Source organism: Mastigoproctus giganteus, chromosome 2, assembly GCF_048544385.1.
Source record: "Mastigoproctus giganteus isolate SK-2022 chromosome 2, ASM4854438v1, whole genome shotgun sequence".
Classification (NCBI taxonomy): Eukaryota; Metazoa; Arthropoda; class Arachnida; order Uropygi; family Thelyphonidae; genus Mastigoproctus; species Mastigoproctus giganteus.
The window spans coordinates 240,924,271-240,946,665 of record NC_143576.1 but is presented as its reverse complement, the minus strand read 5'-3'; the positions used below and the strand labels follow the sequence as shown (position 1 = coordinate 240,946,665).

At 34.2% G+C, this 22,395-nt stretch overlaps 1 protein-coding gene across 4 annotated transcripts in view; it reads left to right on the top strand.

The window, feature by feature from the left end:
• LOC150090305 (protocadherin-like wing polarity protein stan) overlaps positions 1-22,395 on the top strand; it is a 426,116-nt gene that overhangs the window by 223,833 nt on the left and 179,888 nt on the right. For all 4 annotated transcript variants that reach the window (XM_090389794.1, XM_090389793.1, XM_090389795.1 and 1 more), the window contains exons 7-9: positions 8,811-9,015; positions 17,997-18,106; positions 21,767-21,931. In XM_090389794.1, coding sequence (XP_090245920.1) covers positions 8,811-9,015; positions 17,997-18,106; positions 21,767-21,931 — 480 coding nt within the window. The remainder of the gene's footprint in view (positions 1-8,810; positions 9,016-17,996; positions 18,107-21,766; positions 21,932-22,395) is intronic.

Genomic DNA, 22,395 nt, shown 5'->3' with positions numbered 1-22,395 from the left:
GTTGATCTGGAGAACACATCCAGGCCACTGCCACAGACAGCCTGGTTGATTCACCAAATGACAAATAAGTTCGCTTTCCTGTCAAACAAGCCACAGATTGGGGATTTGCTGTGATGAACTTCCAAATTTTATTTTATAAAATGTTATTGCGGGATACAGGACCGGATTTAGACATGATGAGACACCACCCACCCAAATAAAAGCGGGTGAAGAGGATCTGAAATATGTAATTATACATTTTTATTCTCATAAAAGAACATTGGGAAGTTCATCACAGCAAATCCCCAAGCTATGGCTTGTTTGGCTTATGTCTAAATCCGTCCCTGCCTGGTAGAGTTACCCCTCTATTCATCAATTTATGGACACTCCTTTAAGAAAGAGGTAATATTTGGCATGCCTGTAAAGTCCGTAAAATGTATCTATTGAAATCAGTGCATCAGAAAGTGTTAAAAGGCTACACGGAACAGGAGCGTGCTCGGGAGAACAGGTTTTGAGAACAAGTGGTGAAAGGGCATTAGAAACTGGAACCTTGGTATAATGAACGGCGGAGACTCTCTTGCAAGTTATTACCGTATTATCTAATTAATATGTGCAGTAACTTTGTAAGCAAGGAAAATGATAAATAATGAGGCGTGTTAAAGAATTTTTCATACTTAATGGGGGAATTGCACTAAACGTATCGATAGTTAAATCAACCCGAGAAAGGGCGAAGACTTCCTTTGGGAGATAACTGAAATACTATAACTTTTGCTTTTAGTTTTAATATTATCATAAAGCTTGAGAATGGCCAAATGCAAATTGTATTCTTTCATGCTGAAGAATGTTTTTCTTTTTTTTTTTTTTATTTTGTTGATTTAGACCTGTGCAAGAGTTTTGACTTATATTGTGTTGGCTTGTTGCAATTGAGGTAAATCCTTGGTATTCTGTTTCTTTCAACTATTAAAAAAAAGAATACAGAATTTAATGCATTTTCTGAGGTGAATGTTTTGGCAGATAGAGTTGCTTTTTCAATTTATTTTATTATTTGTTTTTTATGCAGCTCCTGAGCATTTTTCCTTACAACTCTGTTAAGCCATAATTAAATTACGTTAGCGTCTACATTTCTAGCACATGCACTTTTTAAGTTAGGCTCAATACCCAGTATATGCATCAACTGGGGACGGGGTTCTTTTCTTTTTTTATTGGAGTTCACTACGGCGTAAAGAAGGGAAAAACAAATAAGCAGGTTTACTAAATTTGAAACACAATTCTACAAAGATAAACAGCTCCCCCAAAAGTTAAACAATTTTATTAGTAACAACTTCGTAATAAGATTATATAAGTGAAATTAAAATTATACCAGATGCAGAAAAAAATATGCCTGACGATGAACCAATTTGAATAAAAGATCAATATTTCTTTCAAACGTGTAAAAAAGCGATCACATAAAAATATAAGTTTGTTATTAGTATTTTCAGAAATCATATAATAATTTCTGGAAATACCAAGGTGACAGTTGTTTAGACTAGGGGCCGGATATATTTTCCACCTTATGAGCTGCTTTAAAATAAATAAGGTCTTGAAGTCTACTGTCATAATTTTTCTACAACTGTATCTTTGCATTAAATAAAATATACTGGTTGTAACTACCATGCAACTTAAGGAGGAAATTTTGGTGGATGTCTTCCATACAAAATGTCTTCCATCACTGAAGGTTGCATGGGGGTTTGATATTTCCGGGGTCGTGTTGGAGTTTACCACTGCGATCCTGGGGTGTTGGACTACCCATGTGTTGATAGTGAGGAACACATTATGATATTTAAATTTAAAAAAAAATTAAAATTATTTTAATATTATTTTAACGAATCATTTTATAATTTATTCGCATAAGGAGAGTTGGTTAAGAAGAAATCCTACTGACTGAATAAAAGGTTACTCCTTATTTATTCCTAAAATATTAATAGAACGTAGGAAAAATTGAGCATATGTAAGCTTTCATTTATTTAGTATAAAATTTGAAATAAACTAAAATACTAAATTAAACAAGTAAGTAAAGAGATTAGTATTCTTCAAAAAATTATATTACATTTTTATTTCTTCAAGGTGTGGAGAAATATTTTAAAAATCATTTATTATTTTAAACACAATAATTTCAATGTTTATCCCCTTCAAAGTACTCTCCAGCCACTCCTATTCAGCGCACCTTTCGCAATTTCCGTGATCTAAAACAGCAGCCGATGACTTCGGAAGGTAAAAAACAAAGTAAGAAGTAAAGTGCAGCCATTATCAACCCACTGCAGGATGGAAGCCTCCTCAACAATTCATGCTGTGGGAAACGGACCATAATCTGCCACGCTGGTCCAGTGCGGGTTGGTAGATCGACCGTATTCAGCGGTTAGGGGCTTGAACCCCGGTCTAACTCAAAGAGCGTGTGTTACTGCACTCCCGCTCCTGACCACGCGGCTACGGAGGCAGTCCTTCGGAAGGTATCGCCTTTAATTGCTTCTTCATGTTTTCCTGAATGTCTGCTAATTCTTATACTTCGAATGAAGGAACGTATATGGCTATGGACAATTTTTAGGCAAAATGTTCACAGGTGGGTTTAATGATGGGATGTTAATTCATGACAGCAGCATCCTGCATTCCTTTAACCACAGAAGAAGATTATTTTCTTGAATCCTCCCGGCTAATACAATGATTTCCTTCCTAGAGACATAGAGGAAAATCCATGGGCTCCATTGTCAAAATTGTTCTTGTGAACTGATTATCGCATTTTTAAGCGATATATTTTATTCGATATTATGGTATGTTACCTCCCAAAAGAGCTAAAATATGAAAATAAATAAATAAAAAAAAAAATATATGAAAAACAAAAAAAAAAAAAAAAAAAAAGCAGCTGAAGAGCAAGAGGAGGATTTTTTTTTTACAAAACCTTATGGAGATTTCTAGTATATGCAAAGGGAGACCAAAATAATCTTTCTGGCTGAGCGCCGGAATATCTTAGTCCATCCCTGGTTGGAGGTTATTTTGAAATTAGTGAATAGAAAAACCTGACAGAAGGCACTGTTATTTACAAAAATACATGTAAATACAGTAACTTATACATCGGGAAAACATTTCGCAGATTAGACACACATTTCGTAGAATACGAGAACACATAAAAGATTGAAAAAGGTAGGAATCTGGCGAGTATGGGCTTGTCACACCCAGAGTCCTGAGCTGGACATCATCATTCTTCTCTTTCTTGGTGATTCCTTTCTATTTCTGATTTTCTTTCGCTCTCAGGTTATTTTTTTTTGCTGGCGCAGCATAAGCCCCAGGTTTCCTTGCACCATATAATAATAATAATAATAATAATTAATGTTATTATATAACTTCTGAAATCGCAGCACACTCGTATATTTGCAAAATGTCTTTGAATATAAACATTTCGCCATAGTGGATAATGAAAGGGATTTTACGAAAAGAAGAAAGTGAAGATGGTCGTTTATATAAAAAAAATTATGACGTTAGCACTTTGCTGAAATGTATTTAAGTAGTTTTAATTATATTTTTGTTCTTTGTCTCTTCTACGTTGTATCAATGTATATTGATTATGAAATCGGAAAAGACGTGAAAAATCTCAGCCATGAGTCTTGCGAACTTTTCGAAGGGCCAAAATACATTCTGTGAAAAAAAATTATCAGTTGTTTGTTTGTTATTTGGTTTTTAGGAGCATTAGCAACTAAGGCCATATTGCTCTGGGGATATGCGGTGGTCATTCCCTGACCTTTCCGCATCCTCCGTATTTGGTGGTCACGGGCTCGAACCCCGGTCTAATCAAGAAGTGTGTGCTGCTGCTCCTGGCTACGGAGGCGCCAAAATTATTAGGAAAAAAAAAAAAAAAAAATCATAACTTGAATGGAAAGCCTGCAGCAAAGATTCATTTGCTTCATGTTTCGCAGGCTCTGATCTAATCATAGCAAAATCGATAATTATCATTTACTGGCCATAATAATTTAATATCAAAAATTTGCACGTATATGTACTGTATTTCATTTTCTCATTGTAACTAATAAAGCACTCAATAAATTAACGCTTTCATTAATGGATTACATATTATTATTAGTCATATGGTGTAAGGAAGTCTGAGGATTTTGCTACAGCAGCCAAAAAAAAAAAAAAAAAAAAAAATTTCTGAGTTACTCTGAGAGAGAGAGAGAGAGAGAGAAACAAGAGTCAGAAGTAGAAGGGAATCACCAAGAAAGAGAAGAATGATGATATCCAGCTCAGGACCCTGGATGTGCTAAGCCCATACTCACCAGATGTGAGTCCCTGGGGTCTTAAACAAATAAAATTTCATTCCCTTTGAATGGGTTAGTGCTACTCGTAAATAAATAAATTTGCAATAAATAAATTTTACATGTAGGTTTTGCTAGGGTAAATTGAATGTTTATTGTAAATGCAAAAGTAAACATCCGCTGTAATGAGTTTTGCATATTACATAAACTGACTATTACAGGCTTGACTAAGTTGATAAAAACTTCGCATATGTGAAAAAGAGAGAAAAATAAAAGTAAAAATAAAAAAATCAAAAAAAATCATGAGACGTGCAGTAAATTAGCGATTCTTTCAAACGAGTAGCTTCCATTTTCTTTTCCTCATATAACATTTACACCAGAGGTCGTTGCCGTGGTTTTTAATTTGTGGTGTGTATGAAAAATAAATTGTATTGTAAAGGTAGCTTAAGAAATGTGAATAGCTGTTTCACGATCCGTAACGAGGAAAGATCTGTAAGAGCAAGAAGCATAACCAAAGTAAAAGATGTAATGCAACGTAGCAAGGAAAGTCCTGTTCCCATGTGGCTGTTCCATAGTATAAGCAGGAAAATTTAATGAAATGCGGTCGGGCACGACACTGTCTTGTGTGAAGAACATAGGCAGTGATTCTTAATCTTTGGTCTTGCATTCTCCATTCCCTGGGTTTTTAAATTCTTCCCCTTCCTATCTTACAGAAAATTTTCTTCTCTGATTTTTGAGGATTTTCATCATCAAAATATCAACTCAAATCGGCTATATTTAGGAATAAAGCGTATTTGAGTTGAAAAATGTTGCCTTAAGAAGTTACTATTGCATAAAAAAAAATGTGCTGTTTTTGATTCAAAACTCATTCTAGTCCAAAATGTTTTTAATCCTCATTGGAATCTTGATGTGTCTCCCTGGAGATGGGAAAGGGGAGCCTCACTGTTGAAACATGTAAGACGGATGGATATTCCAGGATCAGCTAATGGTTTTGAATTGTGATTGCCAATCTGCTACGAGCACAACTCCTGTCAGTACAGCGCTTGACTTAAAAAAAAAATCGGAAATGGAGATATACAGTTTAAAATTCACTTTCACTGTCAAAAATTAGTGTTTCAAAATATGGAATTACTTCTCATTTAACCCCAGGGGCTCATATCCGGTGAGTATGGACTTGGCACACCCAGGGTCCTGAACTGGATATCATCATTCTTCTCTTTCTTGGTGATTCCCTTCTACTTCTCTCTCTCTCTCAGGTAATTAATTCATTAATTTATGGACACAGGACGTGAATCAGGCTAAGAAAGAGGTAATATTTGGCATGCCTGTAAAGTCTAAAAATGTATCTATTAAAATCAGTGCATAAGAAAGTGTTCTTATGCACTGATTAATGAACTATAATAATTAATAAACTATATATAATATAATTTATTTAATTTAAATAACATGTAAAAGAAAGTCATGTTATGGGGAGTGGTCCCTCCGTTGACATTTCCAGAACTGCTTGATTACCAGTCAGTGTATTTCCAGCAGGTGATGTAATAACTTTGAAGGATCTATATTTTGATAATATTAGTATTAGTAAGGCCAGATGTGCAAGATGGCAGACTTTTTCTGCATCAGAAAAAATAAAAAATAAAATAATGAAGAAAATAAAGATCAGAATTTTTTTTTTTTTTTTTTGTCTGGTGAAGCATAAGCTTCAGGCTTCCTTGCACCATATGGCTAATGTTAATAATAATAATAATAATATTTACCTTTGCCTTTTGGTGTCAGTTGGTCCAAGTGGGTTGGGGTGCTAGTGAGTTCCTTATGATGTCTGTTCTATAAGAAAGAACTGTATGAGCTGTATATTTTGATTAGCTTAAATTAAATTTATTTTATAAACATAAAATTGTTTTCATATTTTTATTATTTCAAGTTCTTAGCATAAAATAAATTTTTATGATAAGGACTTTTATGTAGTGGCTAATCAGTTGGTGGGAGTATTGATATCTTTTGAGAGCCTGACCTCAAATTTTGTTTTAGGTGTGTGTGTGCATTTTTTTCCCCCCTCATCTCTTTGAAATTCATTTTACTGAGTGGCATTTGCAGGAAAAGTTTGGCCATACAGATCCTGATTTAGAAAATAGGAGAAGGTAATTATCCCATTGTCCCATTGTGCAATAGTAGAATGCATATTGAGTACTGCATACAGATCTAGAGGCCTCATTTTAGGAAGGATGTAAATATGCTGGAATGGGTGCAGAGAAGGACAATGAGATTGATAAAGGGAACAAAAGGGTAGTTTTACCAAGAAAGGCTTCAAATCTGCAAATTGCTGTTTGGAGACTAGGCACCTGTGAGGTGATCTGATTTAAGACTTTGAACAGATTGAGCAAGTTCAGTGCTGATGGTAATGCTTCTTCTTGCTCAGACTACACGCATGAGGAGGCATAAATTCAAATTGAGAAGCATGGTTGCAGGTTAGATGCGATAAATGTACATAAGTTTGCCTTCCATCAGCAGGTAGTTGATTGTTGAAACAAACTTCCACCTGTTATTGTGGACATGTATAGTTTGAATAAATTGAAAGAAGATTTTTTTTTTTTTTGCTGACACTTTATAAGCTTGCTTTCTTCTATCATTTGCCACTACTAATATGTCATGTTATATATAATATAGTTTATTTAATTTAAATAACATGTAAAAGAAAGTCATGTTATGTGGACTGGTCCACTGGCTCCATTGACATTTCCAGAACTGCTTGATTACTAGTCAGAGTTTGTTTCCAGCAGGTCACATAATAACTTTGAAGGATCTATGTTTTGATAATATTAGTATTAGTAAGGCCAGATGTGCAAGGAGGCAGGCCTTTTCGGCATCAGCAAAAAAATAAAATAATAAAATAAATAAATAATGAAGAAAATAAAAAATATATATAATAAATAAGATGGAATAATAAAATAAAACTATTCATAATATTCCCATTCACTCCCTCTGCACTTTGGGAGGCAACTTAATTCAATTCCTTTGACTTGCTGCCCACAGGTGAATTTCATGAGATCTGCTGGAGTTACACCTATAACAGTTAATTAAATCTGTTATTTGCAATAGTTAAACTATAATTAATTCTTCTGCCTTGATTATTGTAATGAAAGTTTAATAATTTAAGAATGCTGACTAGTTGAGATGGACTTTGTGCTCTTAAAGTATCAGCAAAATGCAGTATTCTGTCCCTTATCTTTTGGCTGTTTTTTTTTCCTAATTTCTGCTTTTCAAGCTATTGAATTAGTTGACTGCAAGAAATATATTCCTTTAATATTATGGAATTTACTTGTTTTCTATTACAACAAGATGAATTTACTTTGTTTTCAATAATCCTGGAACAGTTGTGCAATGAACTTAATACCTCATGTATTAAGTTAATTGCACATTAAGTTCATTTTGTTGTTAAATTAAAATTTTTTTAAGAATTAAGTTATGGTGTCATCTAGATGTCTAAAATATTAGTCTTCTTACTTTGGGTGCAGTTTTGCTACAGTGATTTTGATATCAGCATTGTACATGGCATGGAGGGTGTCAAATATGAGATGTGATTATCACTGTGAGAGAAATATGAGAGTACTTAGTGTAATAAATAGTTTGAAATTGCAATGTGACTGTAGTTGATAATGAAAAAGAACATCAGAGATACTGAAGTTGTTAGAGTTTGTAAAGATTAGTTGGTTGGTAATTTTTTGGGAATTCCTTGGCACATTATGCTCCAGTTCTTGTAGTGCACTAGTTCATGTGGTATTTGATGTGATCTTTATTGTGTTTTTATAATTATCTGTTTGCTAGCTAACTTGCACAAAATTTGAAACTAAAAATCTGCATGGGGATTTTGAGATGGTTAAGCTGATAAATGGTATAAGCAGACAATGATGGAGGCATATATTCTTCTTCCAGGGTGATGCAATTATCCAAGAAGGAGAATATAGATGGGGTCTTAGATTTGAATTAAATAAAACTGGAAGTAAGAAACTTTCCTTTAGCTAGAGAGTAACAACAATTGGAACAAATTATCATCTAGATAGAGAAAGTGAATGACCTCCTCCTCTTTTTTACTTGTATGCTAATTCCTTTCCAATTAGCCTATAAACTACTCTTGGGTTCCTTTTCCCAAAATGCAATACCTTGCATTAGGTAGCTTTAAACCTAGCAGTCATTCCAGCTCATTTTGAAGCAGTGTAGCCTGGTTCCAATTGTTAGCCACTCTTCCAACATTTGAGTTGTCATCAAACTTTGACAGCTTCCTTGATATTTGAAAGATAAGGTGATTTAGGTCCCCCCCCTCCCTCAGAATTAGTTTGTTACGTAGTTACATAATTATACCTTCACTTAATGATAAGTGCTTATTCACAAAGCTTTAAGTTTCTCTGGGTTTGAAAATCATTTTAAATAAAATGTTTCAGCACATGCAGATCTATCTGATAAAATGTACTTTTTATAGCTTTTCTCTTTAGTCTCAAACTCTAATTGAAATGGCATTTTGTGTTTTAATTCTAACACTTTTGTTGTTTTACACAGGTTTGTCACTCGAGAGAAGAATGCATTGATTTTATACAATGGACGTTACAATGATAAACATGACTTCATAGCACTGGAGATAACCAATTCGCAGTTGGTATTCTCATTTTCATTAGGAGTCAATATATCTCAAGTCTCAACTTTCGTACAGGGTGGTGTAAGTGATGGACAGTGGCATGAAGTGGAAATTAATTATTTGAATAGAGTGAGTATTAACAGTGTCAGAAAAGCCAGAGATACTGTCTGTAAACCAGAAATTCTTTGCTTCATTCACTTTAAACTGTATTAGATAAAAGTATTATTTGTTTTTTTATTTTTATTGAACACCTCATCTCTTTTATTTCCTTGCTGTATTTTGAAAATTCCTTTCAGTTTGCTACAATGGGCCACTTTTTTAGAACAGCTAAACTTTTATGCATTAGATCACTTCCCCTCCCCTTTGTGTTATTCATTGAAAGCTGTTAAATGAAAGCTGTTATGGAATAATGACCCATAAGGTAAATACAAAACCTAATTAGGACTGATTTAGATTGACACAGCTTTTCTAAAGTTAAAAATGTAGATACAGCATAGAAAGAGTGGTCATTCATTATTCAGTACTTATATTGTGGTGGTTATTTAGTTTTCGTGTAACCATTTCAGTAAACTTACTGAACATTTCATGTGATTAATAGTCTTTCTTTGCATGCATCAGTATCTTTAGCTATAAGTAACCACATATTGTCCCATTTCAAATAAAAGGCATTGAATTACAGAAATTCCTTGACCTATTACCATGCACTGTTGAGCAGCAGTGGGATAACACAAATGGAAAATTTTTGGATATATATTATATATTTCCTACACAGAATAAAACTGTTGAGTTTTATTCTGTGTAGGAAGTAATGTGTGTAGAAATCAGTATCAGGGTTACATATGAACTTATTAGGCTTAGTGCAAGTTGTTTTGATAAATGTATGTAATGCATTATATTCCGTAGCAAGTAACTACTAGCTTCATACGTTCTCATTCTTTTTATAGCAAATTAAGTTACAATTAAGAATGATAAATGAAGTCTTAATTTGTCTTCCTTTTCCTTCATATCTGAAGAGCAAATGGATGAACAAAATGAAGACAAATGACTTTTCCAGGGTAAACATAATTGCAATTGTCGAGAATAAAATGTAAACCATTTAAAGTGAAATGAGGCATTCTGCTTCTGGTTTGATTTTCTCTTTCAGTTGCTTAATTTCCAATTATTTTATAACTTGGGTTAAAAGAAAAGGATAATAATTTTAAATTTAAGTACGCAATTATTTCGTATTTATTTTGCGAGTAATTGCAGAAAAAAATAAGTATTTTGGGAATTATTTCTTTCTCTTTGTTTTCATTATTTTTAAATGGTTGTATAATGTGCTTGACAGGTCAGTTGAATGGTGTATTAATGAGGAATAATTAGCATTATTGTTGTTATTATTTATGAAACAGTTGGTGTTAGTAGAAGGTCCACTAATTAGTGTTTTAATAAAAAAATTCTACTTATGAATGAAAGGATGAGAAGTGAGAGGGAGAAACATTTTTTTAATAATTTCTTAAACTCAGCTGATCATTCAGAAAAGCTTAAAAAACTTTGAAATAATTAATATTGTAATATACACTAGAAAAATTATCACGAAATATTCATTTTCTACCCACATTTATATTTACTATGACCATGTTTATTATGGTAATGGAGCCACATAATTTTTTCTCATTAAAGGCTATCAAAAAATCAGATTGTTATTTTTCTGCTGCTCATGGATGGTATCAAGGCTGGCTGTAGGTTAGGCAACCAGGCTGGTCTACCATGCCAATGTAGACTAGCAAATTTTATTATTTTCACTTCAAAAAAGAGAAGGAAACTAATACTTTATATTGCTGATGATGATAATGATGATGACAATATATTAAAATATAACATTATAAAAATTTCTGCATTTTATTGTTTCAATTCATCATAGAGGAAGAAAAGTATTTGGGAATTACAATGTGATCAGACATGAAGTTCTCTGATCAGTGTAGACAGGCTGCAAGGAAGGTCCTTGGTGTCCTATCGATGATTATTGAACATTTTCTTTTAGGGATGGGGAGGTCATAATCCCGCTATGTAATTGTAAAACCATACTTTTTTTTTTTTTTTTTTTTTTTTTATGTGAACCCCAAACACGAGAGGTATTAGAACCTATAGTACTTAGTACCGTGCTTGGGTTGGAGATTGAGAAGACGAAAGAAGATATTTGTTGACATTAGACATTGGATATTTGTTGACATATAAGTTGTCACAAATGGAATTAAAAGATTCATGGCTTCTCTGATAAATGGAGTTATTGTTTCTTGGAAAATCATGCACCGGCTTACGATGGAGAGGTTAGGCAGAAATTAAAACATTAAATTTTAAAGTTCTCAATAGTTTTTTGTTGTAAAAACGTAAGTAAAATAATTTAAATATATTTCATATCATTAAATACAATTTATATTCCTTACTAATTAAATACATTAAATTAGTAAGGAATGAATTTTTTTTGTTTATTACAAGAAATATTGTATTTTACATATATTTACATATCAAGACTTTCGTACCCCGTGAAAGACTTTAATGTACCCCTAGGGGGTACATGTACCCCCCGGTTAAGAACCACTGATCTAGAGTAATCTAGATACCTAGATAGCCAAGAGTAGAAAACTTGCTTCTTATCCAAATGGTAGCCAAGCATTTTGGTGTCTTGCTAAAACTATTGGCCGCAACTTTTGCCCATCTCTATTCTCATCTCTGATAAAACCAGATTATCATCTATTGCCACCTCAACTAATATAGATAAAGCAGACCTGCTCGCATCCTACTTTTCTTCTAACTCTGTATTGATGATTTGGTAAACCACCTCCTACCATTCCCAGTACATTCCATTCAATACTGCCTGTGGTCTTCTGTCAAAAGGATGTCAGATGAATTTTGAACAGTCTTGATGTCAAGAAAGCACCAAATCCTGATGTTATTTCTCCACTTGTTCTCAAAGCCTGTGCTTCTGAGCTTACTCCTATTCTGTGTCACCTTTTTACACTTTCTTATTCAACCAGTGTTTTCCCTTCTGCATGTCAAATGCAGAAGGGAAAACACTGCAGGGTGACAAATCCTGCCCAATCAGTTATCATTCCACTGAACTTACTTCTACTCTTTCTAAAGTAATGGAGAAATCAATTAATTGCAAACTCTTAAACTATCTAGAAACTTCTATCTGATCAACGATTGCCAGTATTGTTGATTCTGTCAGGGTCGATCCACTGATGATATTCTGGCTTATGTTACCTATCTATAGACAAATTCAATGGAAAAGTTTGCTGAAACTCAAGCAGTTGCTTTTGACATTTCAAAGGCTTTCGATCGTGTTTAGTTAAAGGTCCTTTAAATAAGCTTCCATATTGTGGTTTGCCAACTGATTTTTGTAATAGGTATCCAGTTTTCTCTTTAACCACTCACTGAGGGTGATGGTAGATGGCTCTCTGTCTTTTAACTTCTCCACTAATGCTGGTATTCCCTGAGGTCAATTGGACCTCAGATTCTTTCTTTCTCCCACTCTTTTTCTCTTGTTTATTAATGACCTTCTTCTATTGACTGGAAATTCTATCCATAGTTTTGTTGATGATAGCAAATTGCAATCCACCCTCCAGTTTGAGAAACCTTGCCCTGCTCAAATAGCTTCAACTTTTGATTATCCACGAACAATTGCTTAAATGCTGATCTGCAGGTAATTGTCCAGTGGGGCAAAGATAACTTAGTTGATTTCAGTCCTTTTGAAACTCAGTCCTGTCCTATATTTCACAGAAAAAGGATTCTTCTGCTCCTATTCTTATTTTTGATGACACTCAGATTTCTAGAAAAGATCACATATCTCTATTAGGGATTACTCTGACTCCTAATCTCTCTTGGTATAAACACATCACAAATATTGCTTCCTCTGCATCAAAAAAGTGTGCTTTCTCTTTTTCTCTTGGTGTTATTTTTCTTCTAAACACTATTCACTCTGTACAAATCACAAATCTGCCCTGCCATGGAATATTGTTCTCCCATCTGAGGCAGGACCCCCCCCCCCCAAATCTTTCTTAGGCTTCTAGATTCCATTCAAAAGAGGGTGGTTAGGTTAATTAATGACCCATCTCTCCACTACTGTCTGACAGACATTCTGTTTCTTCTGCATGCCTTTTCTATAGATAATCCGTGGGCACCGTTCTTCTGAATTCGCTTCCATAATTCCTACTCTCTCTTCTAAACCAGCTCAGTCATGTGCCGCATCCAATCAGCATTCTTTTACTGTCCAATATCAAACTCACAGAACCAACTTTTCTTCTTTTTCTGAATTTATTCCTTCAACTTTTATTTTCTGTGACAAATTCCCTTCATATGTATTTCCCAAAAATTATATTGTACAGAAATTGAAGTCTAATGTCAACAAATATCTTCTGTCACCTCAACCATAAAATCAAGTACAGTACTAAATACTATACGTTCTTATATTCTCATTCTTGGGATTTTCATAAAAATGAAAAAAACCTAAAGCAACTAGGTATCTGGTAGAGGTATATAGAGAATGATCAGATTCCAATTTTGGTTGATTTTAAAGTAATAGATCCATCTAATGTCACTCCAAAGAATGTTTTATCAAACAATTAATGCAATGAAAAGCCCACTCAGTCAGGAATGAAACTCTCAGAAAGTATTAGTATACTGCCCAAGAATGACCATAGTCCATTCTCTGCAGAACAAGAATGATCATAGTCCATTTTTTATGTAAATTATTTGTTATTTGTACCAGCATATTAAAGAAAATACTAGGGGCGAGAATATTCTTTACCTCATCATTACTAATGAATCAAATGACATCACGGCGTTTAAGTACAGGAACCATTGTCAGTAAGTGATCATGCAGTCAATAGTTGGAAGATGAAGATAGATGTTGCAGTAGTTAAAGGCACAGGATTTAACTTCAGAAGAAAGGACTTTGACAGTTTAACATGCAATGTGGCATCTGTGAATCTGGCACCTCACCGAGAGATGGCGAATACGTTTGAATTATGGAATACTTTTAAAGCAAAAATTACAGAAGCCATGAATGCATTCGTACCTTTAAGAAAATATTGTGGGAGGAGGATGACAAAATGGATGACTGTGGAGCTGGCTGATCAAATAGAGCAGAAAAAGAGCATGGGACAGTTACTATCTCATGCATTGAAAAGTTCTGAAGCCTACAACAGCTATAAGTTAATCTGTAATAATTCAGGGAGGTCAAGGCTGCATGTGAGAAAGCATTGGCTCAGAGAGCAAAGAATGGGGACAAAGAATTTTTCATGTATGTGAATACAAGGAAGAAAAAAAAGTGAATCAGATTGAAACCTTGTGCACTGGGTGTAGGAAAATCTTAGATAACCCAACTGATGTGCAGATGAATTGAATAGGTATTTGCATTGTTCTTTACTGATGAAAGATCCTTCGTTCTGAGAAGAGGCTGTGCGAGTGAGCCGGAGCCATATGAAATTAGTGATGTTGTAATTACAGATGATTGTTAATAAACAATCATCTATAATTATGTAATTTTTAAAAACTTTTGGGTATAAAGGCAAGTAAGGCTCCCAGATTTGATGGCATATATCCTGTAGTTTTGAGAGAGACCATGAGGAAGTGTATTGAACCATTGAGGTTAATTATGAAGGCATCTTTGGACTCAGGGGAGATTACTTTGGATTGGAGAAGTGCTGAAGTATCACCAATAGATAAAAGTGGTTCTAAGAATGCAGTTGGTTACTACAGCTGGTAGGAAAAATATTAGCGGCAATGATTAAGAGTACAATCCAGAGACATTTAGATAGATATGGCATTTTGAAGGACACACAATATGGATTTGTTAAGGGAAAACCATGTTTAACTAACTTAGTAGGCTATTTTGACACAGTTACTTATGACTTGGATATAGGGAACAATTTTGACATAGTTTATTTGGATTTTAGCAAAGAATTTGACTCAGTCCCTCATGAGAGGTTACTGTGCAAGCTTGAACAAGTTCAGATTACTGGTAAGATTGTAAGATGGATTTCTGGATGGCTGCAGGGCAGAAGTGGGGGCCCCTCAAGTATGGTTCTTGAACCACCATTGTTTCTCATTTTTATAAATGACATTGACGAAGGGATAGAAGGTGTAATATCAAAATTCACAGATGATGTAAAGATTGGCAGCGTCGTTAATGATCAGTGCCAAGCAGTGCTCCTTCAGGATGACTTGGACAGACTTCAGAGATGGTCAGAGAGGTATCAGGTGTGTTTTAACGCTGCTAAATGCAAGGCACTTGGGGAGTAGCAACCCACAAATAAATTGTACACTTGGTGGGGTTGAATTAAAAACAATGGAAGAGGAAAGGGATCCGGGAGTTAGAATCTGGGCAGATATGAAGTTTTCTGAATGTTATAAACAGGCAGCCAGGAAAACTTGTGGTGTCCTATCATTGATTTACTGAACGTTATCCTGTAGAGACAGGGGGGTAATAATCCCACTGTATAAGGCAATAGTAAGACCACATTTGGAATACTGTTTAAATATGGAGACTTCAGCTTAAAAAAAGCCATGAGTTTATTGAAAGTGTCCAAAGACGAGCAACTGAAATGGTGAGATTGGCAGAAGGATAACCCTATCAGGAAAGACTCCAATTATGTGGGCTACAGAGCTTGGCAACCAGGCACCTCAAAGATGACCTGATTGAGATTTATGAGGCTCTGAGAGGGATTAATAAAATGGATGAAGGTGGAATTCTCACTGTTATAAAGAATTCCAGAACCAGGGCTCATAAATTCAAATTACAGGGGTTGAGGTTTAGATTAGATTATAGGAAGTTTTCTTTTTTTTCTTTTAGCCAGCAGGTCGTTGATTGCGGGAACAAGTTGCCATCACAGGCAGTTGAGGCTGACTGTTTGAATAAATTCAAAGGTCAACTGGATAGTTACCTGTGTGAGGAGGGAAGCATATAATTTGTATTTTTTTATCTACTTGGTTTTTTATTTTAGCCAGTGCAACAAAATTCTGTGGCTTCCTTGTACTATATGGTGATTACTATTACTAAACATCACATGCCATTTAACTTTTTGAGAATTTCTGAAGGATTGGAAAGAAGTAATGCAAAACAGCAGGAAGAGGCCATCACAATGTTTATGATCAGTAGTTACTCTTCACACATATTCAACTTCAGCTGCTTTATATAAGAAAGTTTCATATCTCTATAAGTCCAATAAATATATTAAAAACCATGAAGGAATGGCCAATGTTTCTCTACCATTGTGTATTTTATTTTGGCTTGTACCACTCAACTGTTATAACACCAAACAAAAACAGGTGATCTTATTTAAAGTTGGCAAAATATAAGGACGCTCAGCATTTAAAAAGTTCTATTCAATTCCTGAGACCAAAATGTTACTGAAAATTTGTCCTTTTCAACCTTCAGAAACTCGTGATAGTTCACCAAATAGTTTACCAACATATTCTTTTAGACAAAATTTCAGCATGAGCTGTTTTTGTAAGATTGTTTTAATTTATTAATCTAGTTAATTCTTGTTAAAATGATTAGTTTTAAACTTCTGGTCTATATTGGCCATGCTGGAGTATAAACTGAACATTATTTAATTATTATTATTTTTTTGGCACCTCTGTAGCCAGGTGGGTAGGAGCAGCAGTGCGTAGCACACGCTTCTTGATTAGACCGGGGTTCGAGCCCGTGCCCACCAAATACGGACGATGCGGAAAGGTCAGGGAATGACCACCGCATATCTCCGGAGCAATATGGCCTTAGTTGCTAATGCTCCTAAAAACCAAATAACAAACAAAAAACAAACAAACAACAAACAAACAACAAACAATTATTATTTTAAAAAATTTCTGTAGCACCTTTTTTGTCAATTTATTAAATTTCTGTGATATATCTGTGTCAGTTAATTGAATTTCTATCATGTATTTGTGTAAGTTAATTGAATTTGCCATACTTTTTGTCGGTTTTTTTTTTTTGAATAACTTGCCATACTTCAAGTAATCAAAAACCGTTGCAAAATCTCTTCTGTTTGTTGGCAATGACAACCAGCATTCTGAATCCCGGATTAAAAAATACTAATTTTTCTTTATACAGCAACTATGGGTATAAAAAAAATCCATTAGGCCACATACCAAAAGTAAATGAGGTGCACATTATTATGAAATTGTTTTTATTTATTCATTGGAAATACATGAAATTTTTTAAAAAAATTTATCTAGTTAAAATTTTTTTAAAAGATGAAATCTCAAGTTTCTGAAACACAAGGCTAGACCATATTAATTTACTACATGTGGTAAATGTTAAAAATGTTAATATATTAGCATTTTCAAATGACATACTTGGTCATTTGAGACCATGCAACTTTATGCATAATTCAAAGCTCTGCATTACCTTACTTTGTGACATCTGCTGAGGATAGATTTCATCAAATATCATGTCTGGTGTGCCAGTTTATTCCTTCATATCTTGAATTTCAGTCATATCATGTCATTACTAATATTTAGTTTGTAAATTAAGTATAATACAAAATGATATGCACATTGTCCTTGAGACATACCCTTATCATGCTATATTTCATCATTTATATGCTTAATTCATTAAATGATGGAAATTCATTATATATCATTATCTTTCCATTAAAACTAAATACTTGTTTTATTAAAAACTAAAGTATTATGAATTTAATTTTCAGTATCTTTAAATTTAGAACTAATTTGTGGTGTTTAGATACTATTTAAGCAGGTTAAAATTGTGCTTTTTTTTCTTTAGCATGGTAAATATTGGTGTTTCCCTATTAAAAGTCTTAAAAAAGCATAATTTGAAATCTTGCCAATGGGTATCATCCATTGGCAATATTTCATGATTTTTAAAAAAAAAATAAATGCTTTTTTTTTTTTGAAAAGTGTCATACTTTTTAATCTTGTTGTTGATCGTCTGAGTTTGTGTTTGCACCATTTTTGCCATTAGTGTATAACAAGTTTTATGATGGTACATTAGTTTCAAATGTTACAGCTGCCCATAGTATTAATTCATTTTTAATTTTTAAATGTTCTCATTTCTTCTTTTATTAAATATGTATAAAACAACATGTATTCTATTTCTGTTGTAGACAGCAACTCTGACTTTAGACCAATGTGACACTGCTCTGGCCATTAAGTTTGGTGAAAGATTAGGCAACTATAATTGTGCTAACAGTACTACCAATATTTTAGAAGCAAGGTATATTTAATTTTTAATTAATGTGTCTGTGTAATATAAATTTGATAAGGTCTACTTGATTACAATTAATTTAAATATCAGTGTTACCCTCTATGAAATGTTGGACTTAAATTTAATATTGCTGACAAATCTTAACAAGTTAGTTAACATACACAGTGCATCAAATAGTAATAATTCATTTTTTATTGCATATAATTTATAAATAAGTCAACCTATCGACATGAAAATTTGCTACACAGATTCCTAAAATATTTAAAGGAAGCATTGAAATTTTGAAATGAATCAGAGCTACTGTTCCAAATTTATAGTAATATTTCTGCAGGAGAAACTTCAGAAATATTATCATAGAGGCAAACAAAATATATCTTTTGAAAATTTGGTATCAATCCACATTTTTCTTGTCAATTAATATGAAAACGTTCTTTCATTTATGCTGATTTTTGTAGGTGAGGAGAGGGGAATGAGGGCTGTGAAATCATAACTGGACCTGAAATTTTCTCAAGGACCAATAGAACATAGGTTGAAATTTGGCCTTGATCCAACTTTTCAAAATATACCTTCATTTATATGATTAGATTTCTGTGGTCAGGAGGAGTAGGGGAAGCTATGAATGATTGTTAAAAGGTTTCCTGGGACCAATGAAACACATTGAAAATGTAATGTTCATTGAACTTTTACCTATTAAATAATCTCTAAATGTCTGATAACACACTTCCTTTCACTCCAAAGTAATAGTAATAGCCATATAGTGCAAGGAAGCCACAGGCTTTTGCACTGGCAGAAAAAAAAACAAGTAGATAAGAAAATACAAATTACATGCTTCCCTCCTCACATAGGTAACTAACTGGATAGTTAACTTTTGAATTTATTCAAACTGTCCATCTCAGCTACCTGGGAAGGCAGCTCGTTCCAGCAATCAACAACTTACTGGCCAAAAGAAAACTTTCTGCAATCTAGTCTAGACCTCTTTCCCTGTAATTTGAATTTATGCCTCGAAGTTCTTGAATTCTCTATAACAGTGAAAATTCCATCTTTGTTCATTTTATGAACCCCTCTCAGAGCCTTATAAACCTCAATCAGATCACTTCTGAGGTGCTATAGCCCACATATATGGAGTCTTTCCTCATATCGTCGCCCTTTTGCCGATCTCATCATGTAAGTTTCCTGTCTTTGGACCCCTTTCAAGAAGCTCAATGTCTTTTTCAGATGAGGTCTCCATACCTGAGGTCTCCATACCTGAACATGTTATGGTAAATGTGTTCTTACAATTGCCTTATACAGTGGAACTATGACCTCCATATCTCTACAGGATAATGTTCAGTAAATCATTGATAGGACACCACGGGCTTTCCTGGCTGCCTGTTCACACTGCTCAGAAAACTGCATGTCTGCTCGTATTGTAACTTCCAGATCCCTTTCTTCCTCTACTGTTTTTAAAACAGTCCCACCAAGTGTATAATTTATTTTGTGGGTGCTATTCCCCAAGTGTAAGAATTTGCATTTCGCTGCATTTTTCCTGTTCATGTCATTCTGAAGGAGCAATCTTTCCTGTTAACAAGCAGAGACCACACTGAAAAAAATTCTGCCCCTTGAGCCCTGCACAATCTCTCCAGGGCCGAATTGATTGACAAGGCTCTCATCATATACTCCCTCCTATCGTGTCTGGGCAGGATTGCAGACACTTTCAAATTTAACCCTAACTTACGACTTTTTTTCAGCGTTGACCTGTACTTTTTTAGTAAATCCACAGATCTCATACACTTAATGTCATTAGTGCCAATGTGTACAATGATATCACTTTTGTGCCCTTAAGAGATGATATCTGTTCTACAACGTCATCAAATTTTGCCCCTTGGTAGACATACCCTGGTCCTATTCCACCTATCCTTTTTGCACAATATATTTCCTGTTTCCCTGACAGTTGAGTCACCAACAATAACTAGCTCCTGTGGGACCAACACATTCTGGCCTGGAGGTTGCTGCTGTGTTGTATGCTCTGGTTTGATTTAGGCAGCTGAGAACTTGATGCCCCCCCCCATTTTAATTCCTTCGAGGGCATCCACCCGACTCTTCAAGCTCTCATAGATGCCCATCAGAACACTGAGTTGGCACCTAATTTATTCACATTCTCTGCAGCTAGCGCACACACACAGACATTTTGCATGGCTAGATCATGTCTTGATTGAGATAGATCTGCAAACATGTCACATTTTGTACATTTTTTTAGACTATGATGCATTGGAGAATCGTCCCCTATGGTTCTCCTGCGAGCCACAGCACTTTCGCTACTTTGCACAAGTTGCTTTACTGCTCTAGTCTGGGGCATGATTTCTGTTTAAATACAATTTAGTTAACAATAAAGATTAAAAGGATTTATAAATTTAATTGATTAATTGCCAATACTATACTAAGCTAACTGATTCCTACTACAGCGCTATGTATTACGTTATCTAGTTTTACATTATGCCTTATGCTATCGAGTTCGAGATATATGTAATGCTATTCCACATTGATACTACACAATGGCAGCAAGTTTCGAACGGTACAAGTTTTACCAATACTAAGTAATAACTCACAAAATCTCTATCTAAGTTCAAAATAAACTAAGTATTGTTACTAGGAATATAAGCTACTTCTAGAAAATAAATTAATATGCCAATTTAGTCAATAAAATGGTAAAAATTTAAAAAAAACTTCTATTTGCTGGAGCTGTAAAAACTTCACCCACACTGAGCTAATCTTGTTCCCACTATGAATGTGTGCAATGCATTACATTTCAGGGAGCACTCTGTTTAGTTCTTAGAATTAACTGAATTTTTTTTTATTTTTTCATCATGAATGAAGCGTAAAGTAAATATAGTTATCTTATCAGTTAATTATTAAGATTATGACTTTATAGAATACTTAATAAAACTTTATAGTTTTATGCTCTCTAAACTCAGCTGTTTAGTTTAATTACAACTGTGTAATATTACTCTCCTCACAGTTGACTTTTTTTTTTAAAGTTTTTTTCTCTCTATATGAATATATTTCTTTCAAAATACACATCACTGTCAAGAGTTTTATTTAAAAATACACACAAAGCATGTACATACTGTTTAAAGCTAACAATACGTCATTAAACTACATTTAACGTATGAATTTCTTTTTTCTGTACAAGTTGTGTGGAAAAAAGAAATAATAATTTCTGGATTTCCGTTTTTCTGATTTTAATGAAAGTTTGAATGCCCTGACAAATCTTTGTATATGAGCCAAATGTAACATTTCATAAAAATCCCTCCACTCACTTAAGAGTCGAGTCATTATGTGTGAATGGACAGACAAACAGATGGATGGACTAAGGTGCACTATAGCCTCAGCAGCTTATGCTCCATTAAACCTCCATAACACACACACACACACACACACACACACACACACACACACACACACACACACACACACACACACACACACACACACACACACACACAGTGGATGGACATAGTGAAGACAATAGGCATATATGCTAATGTGCTTAAAATTTAAAATTTTTGGTAGCTTCAGCCATGTCAAGTTTTATTACAGTATACAAATACTTTATTTTAATGTACTATACTATTTGTATAATTTTTATTTTTTATTTTTCAAGTTAAAACAGTTTACTTCCTTTTTTACAAGGTGTGCCGATCTTATGCAGACATGTTATCGATTTTTGGATCTTACTGGACCACTTGAGATTGGTGGTTTACCAGCATTACCAACAGATTTTCAGATAGCCAACAAGGATTTTGTAGGCTGTATAATGGATTTACATATTGATCACAAATTAATCGACTTAAATAGGTAAGGATAAATGATGTATTTGTGTTATTTTTTCCTCTTGTGTGTTGGTATTTCTGCCAGCTGTTGAGTATTTATTCCTATCAGCATGGTTTACTAAATTCAAATTTCACTTAAAAGAATTGTAATCAGTAATACAATGAGATTACATTTAAGAGCTAGTGTGTGTCTTTAAGTATGATTATTATTAGTTAAAATAAGCGCCTCTGTAGCCAGGTGGGAAGGAGCAGCAGTGCGTAGCATACGCTTCTTGATTAGACCAGGGTTCGAGCCCGTCACCACCAAATACGGAGGATGCGGAAAGGTCAGGGAATGACCACCGCATATCCCGGAGCAATATGGCCTTAGTTGCTAATGCTCCTAAAAACCAAATAACAAACAAACAATCCATAGCCAGGTGGGAAGAAGCAGCAGTACATAGCACACGCTTCTTGATTAGACCGGAGTTCGAGCCTGTCACCACCAAA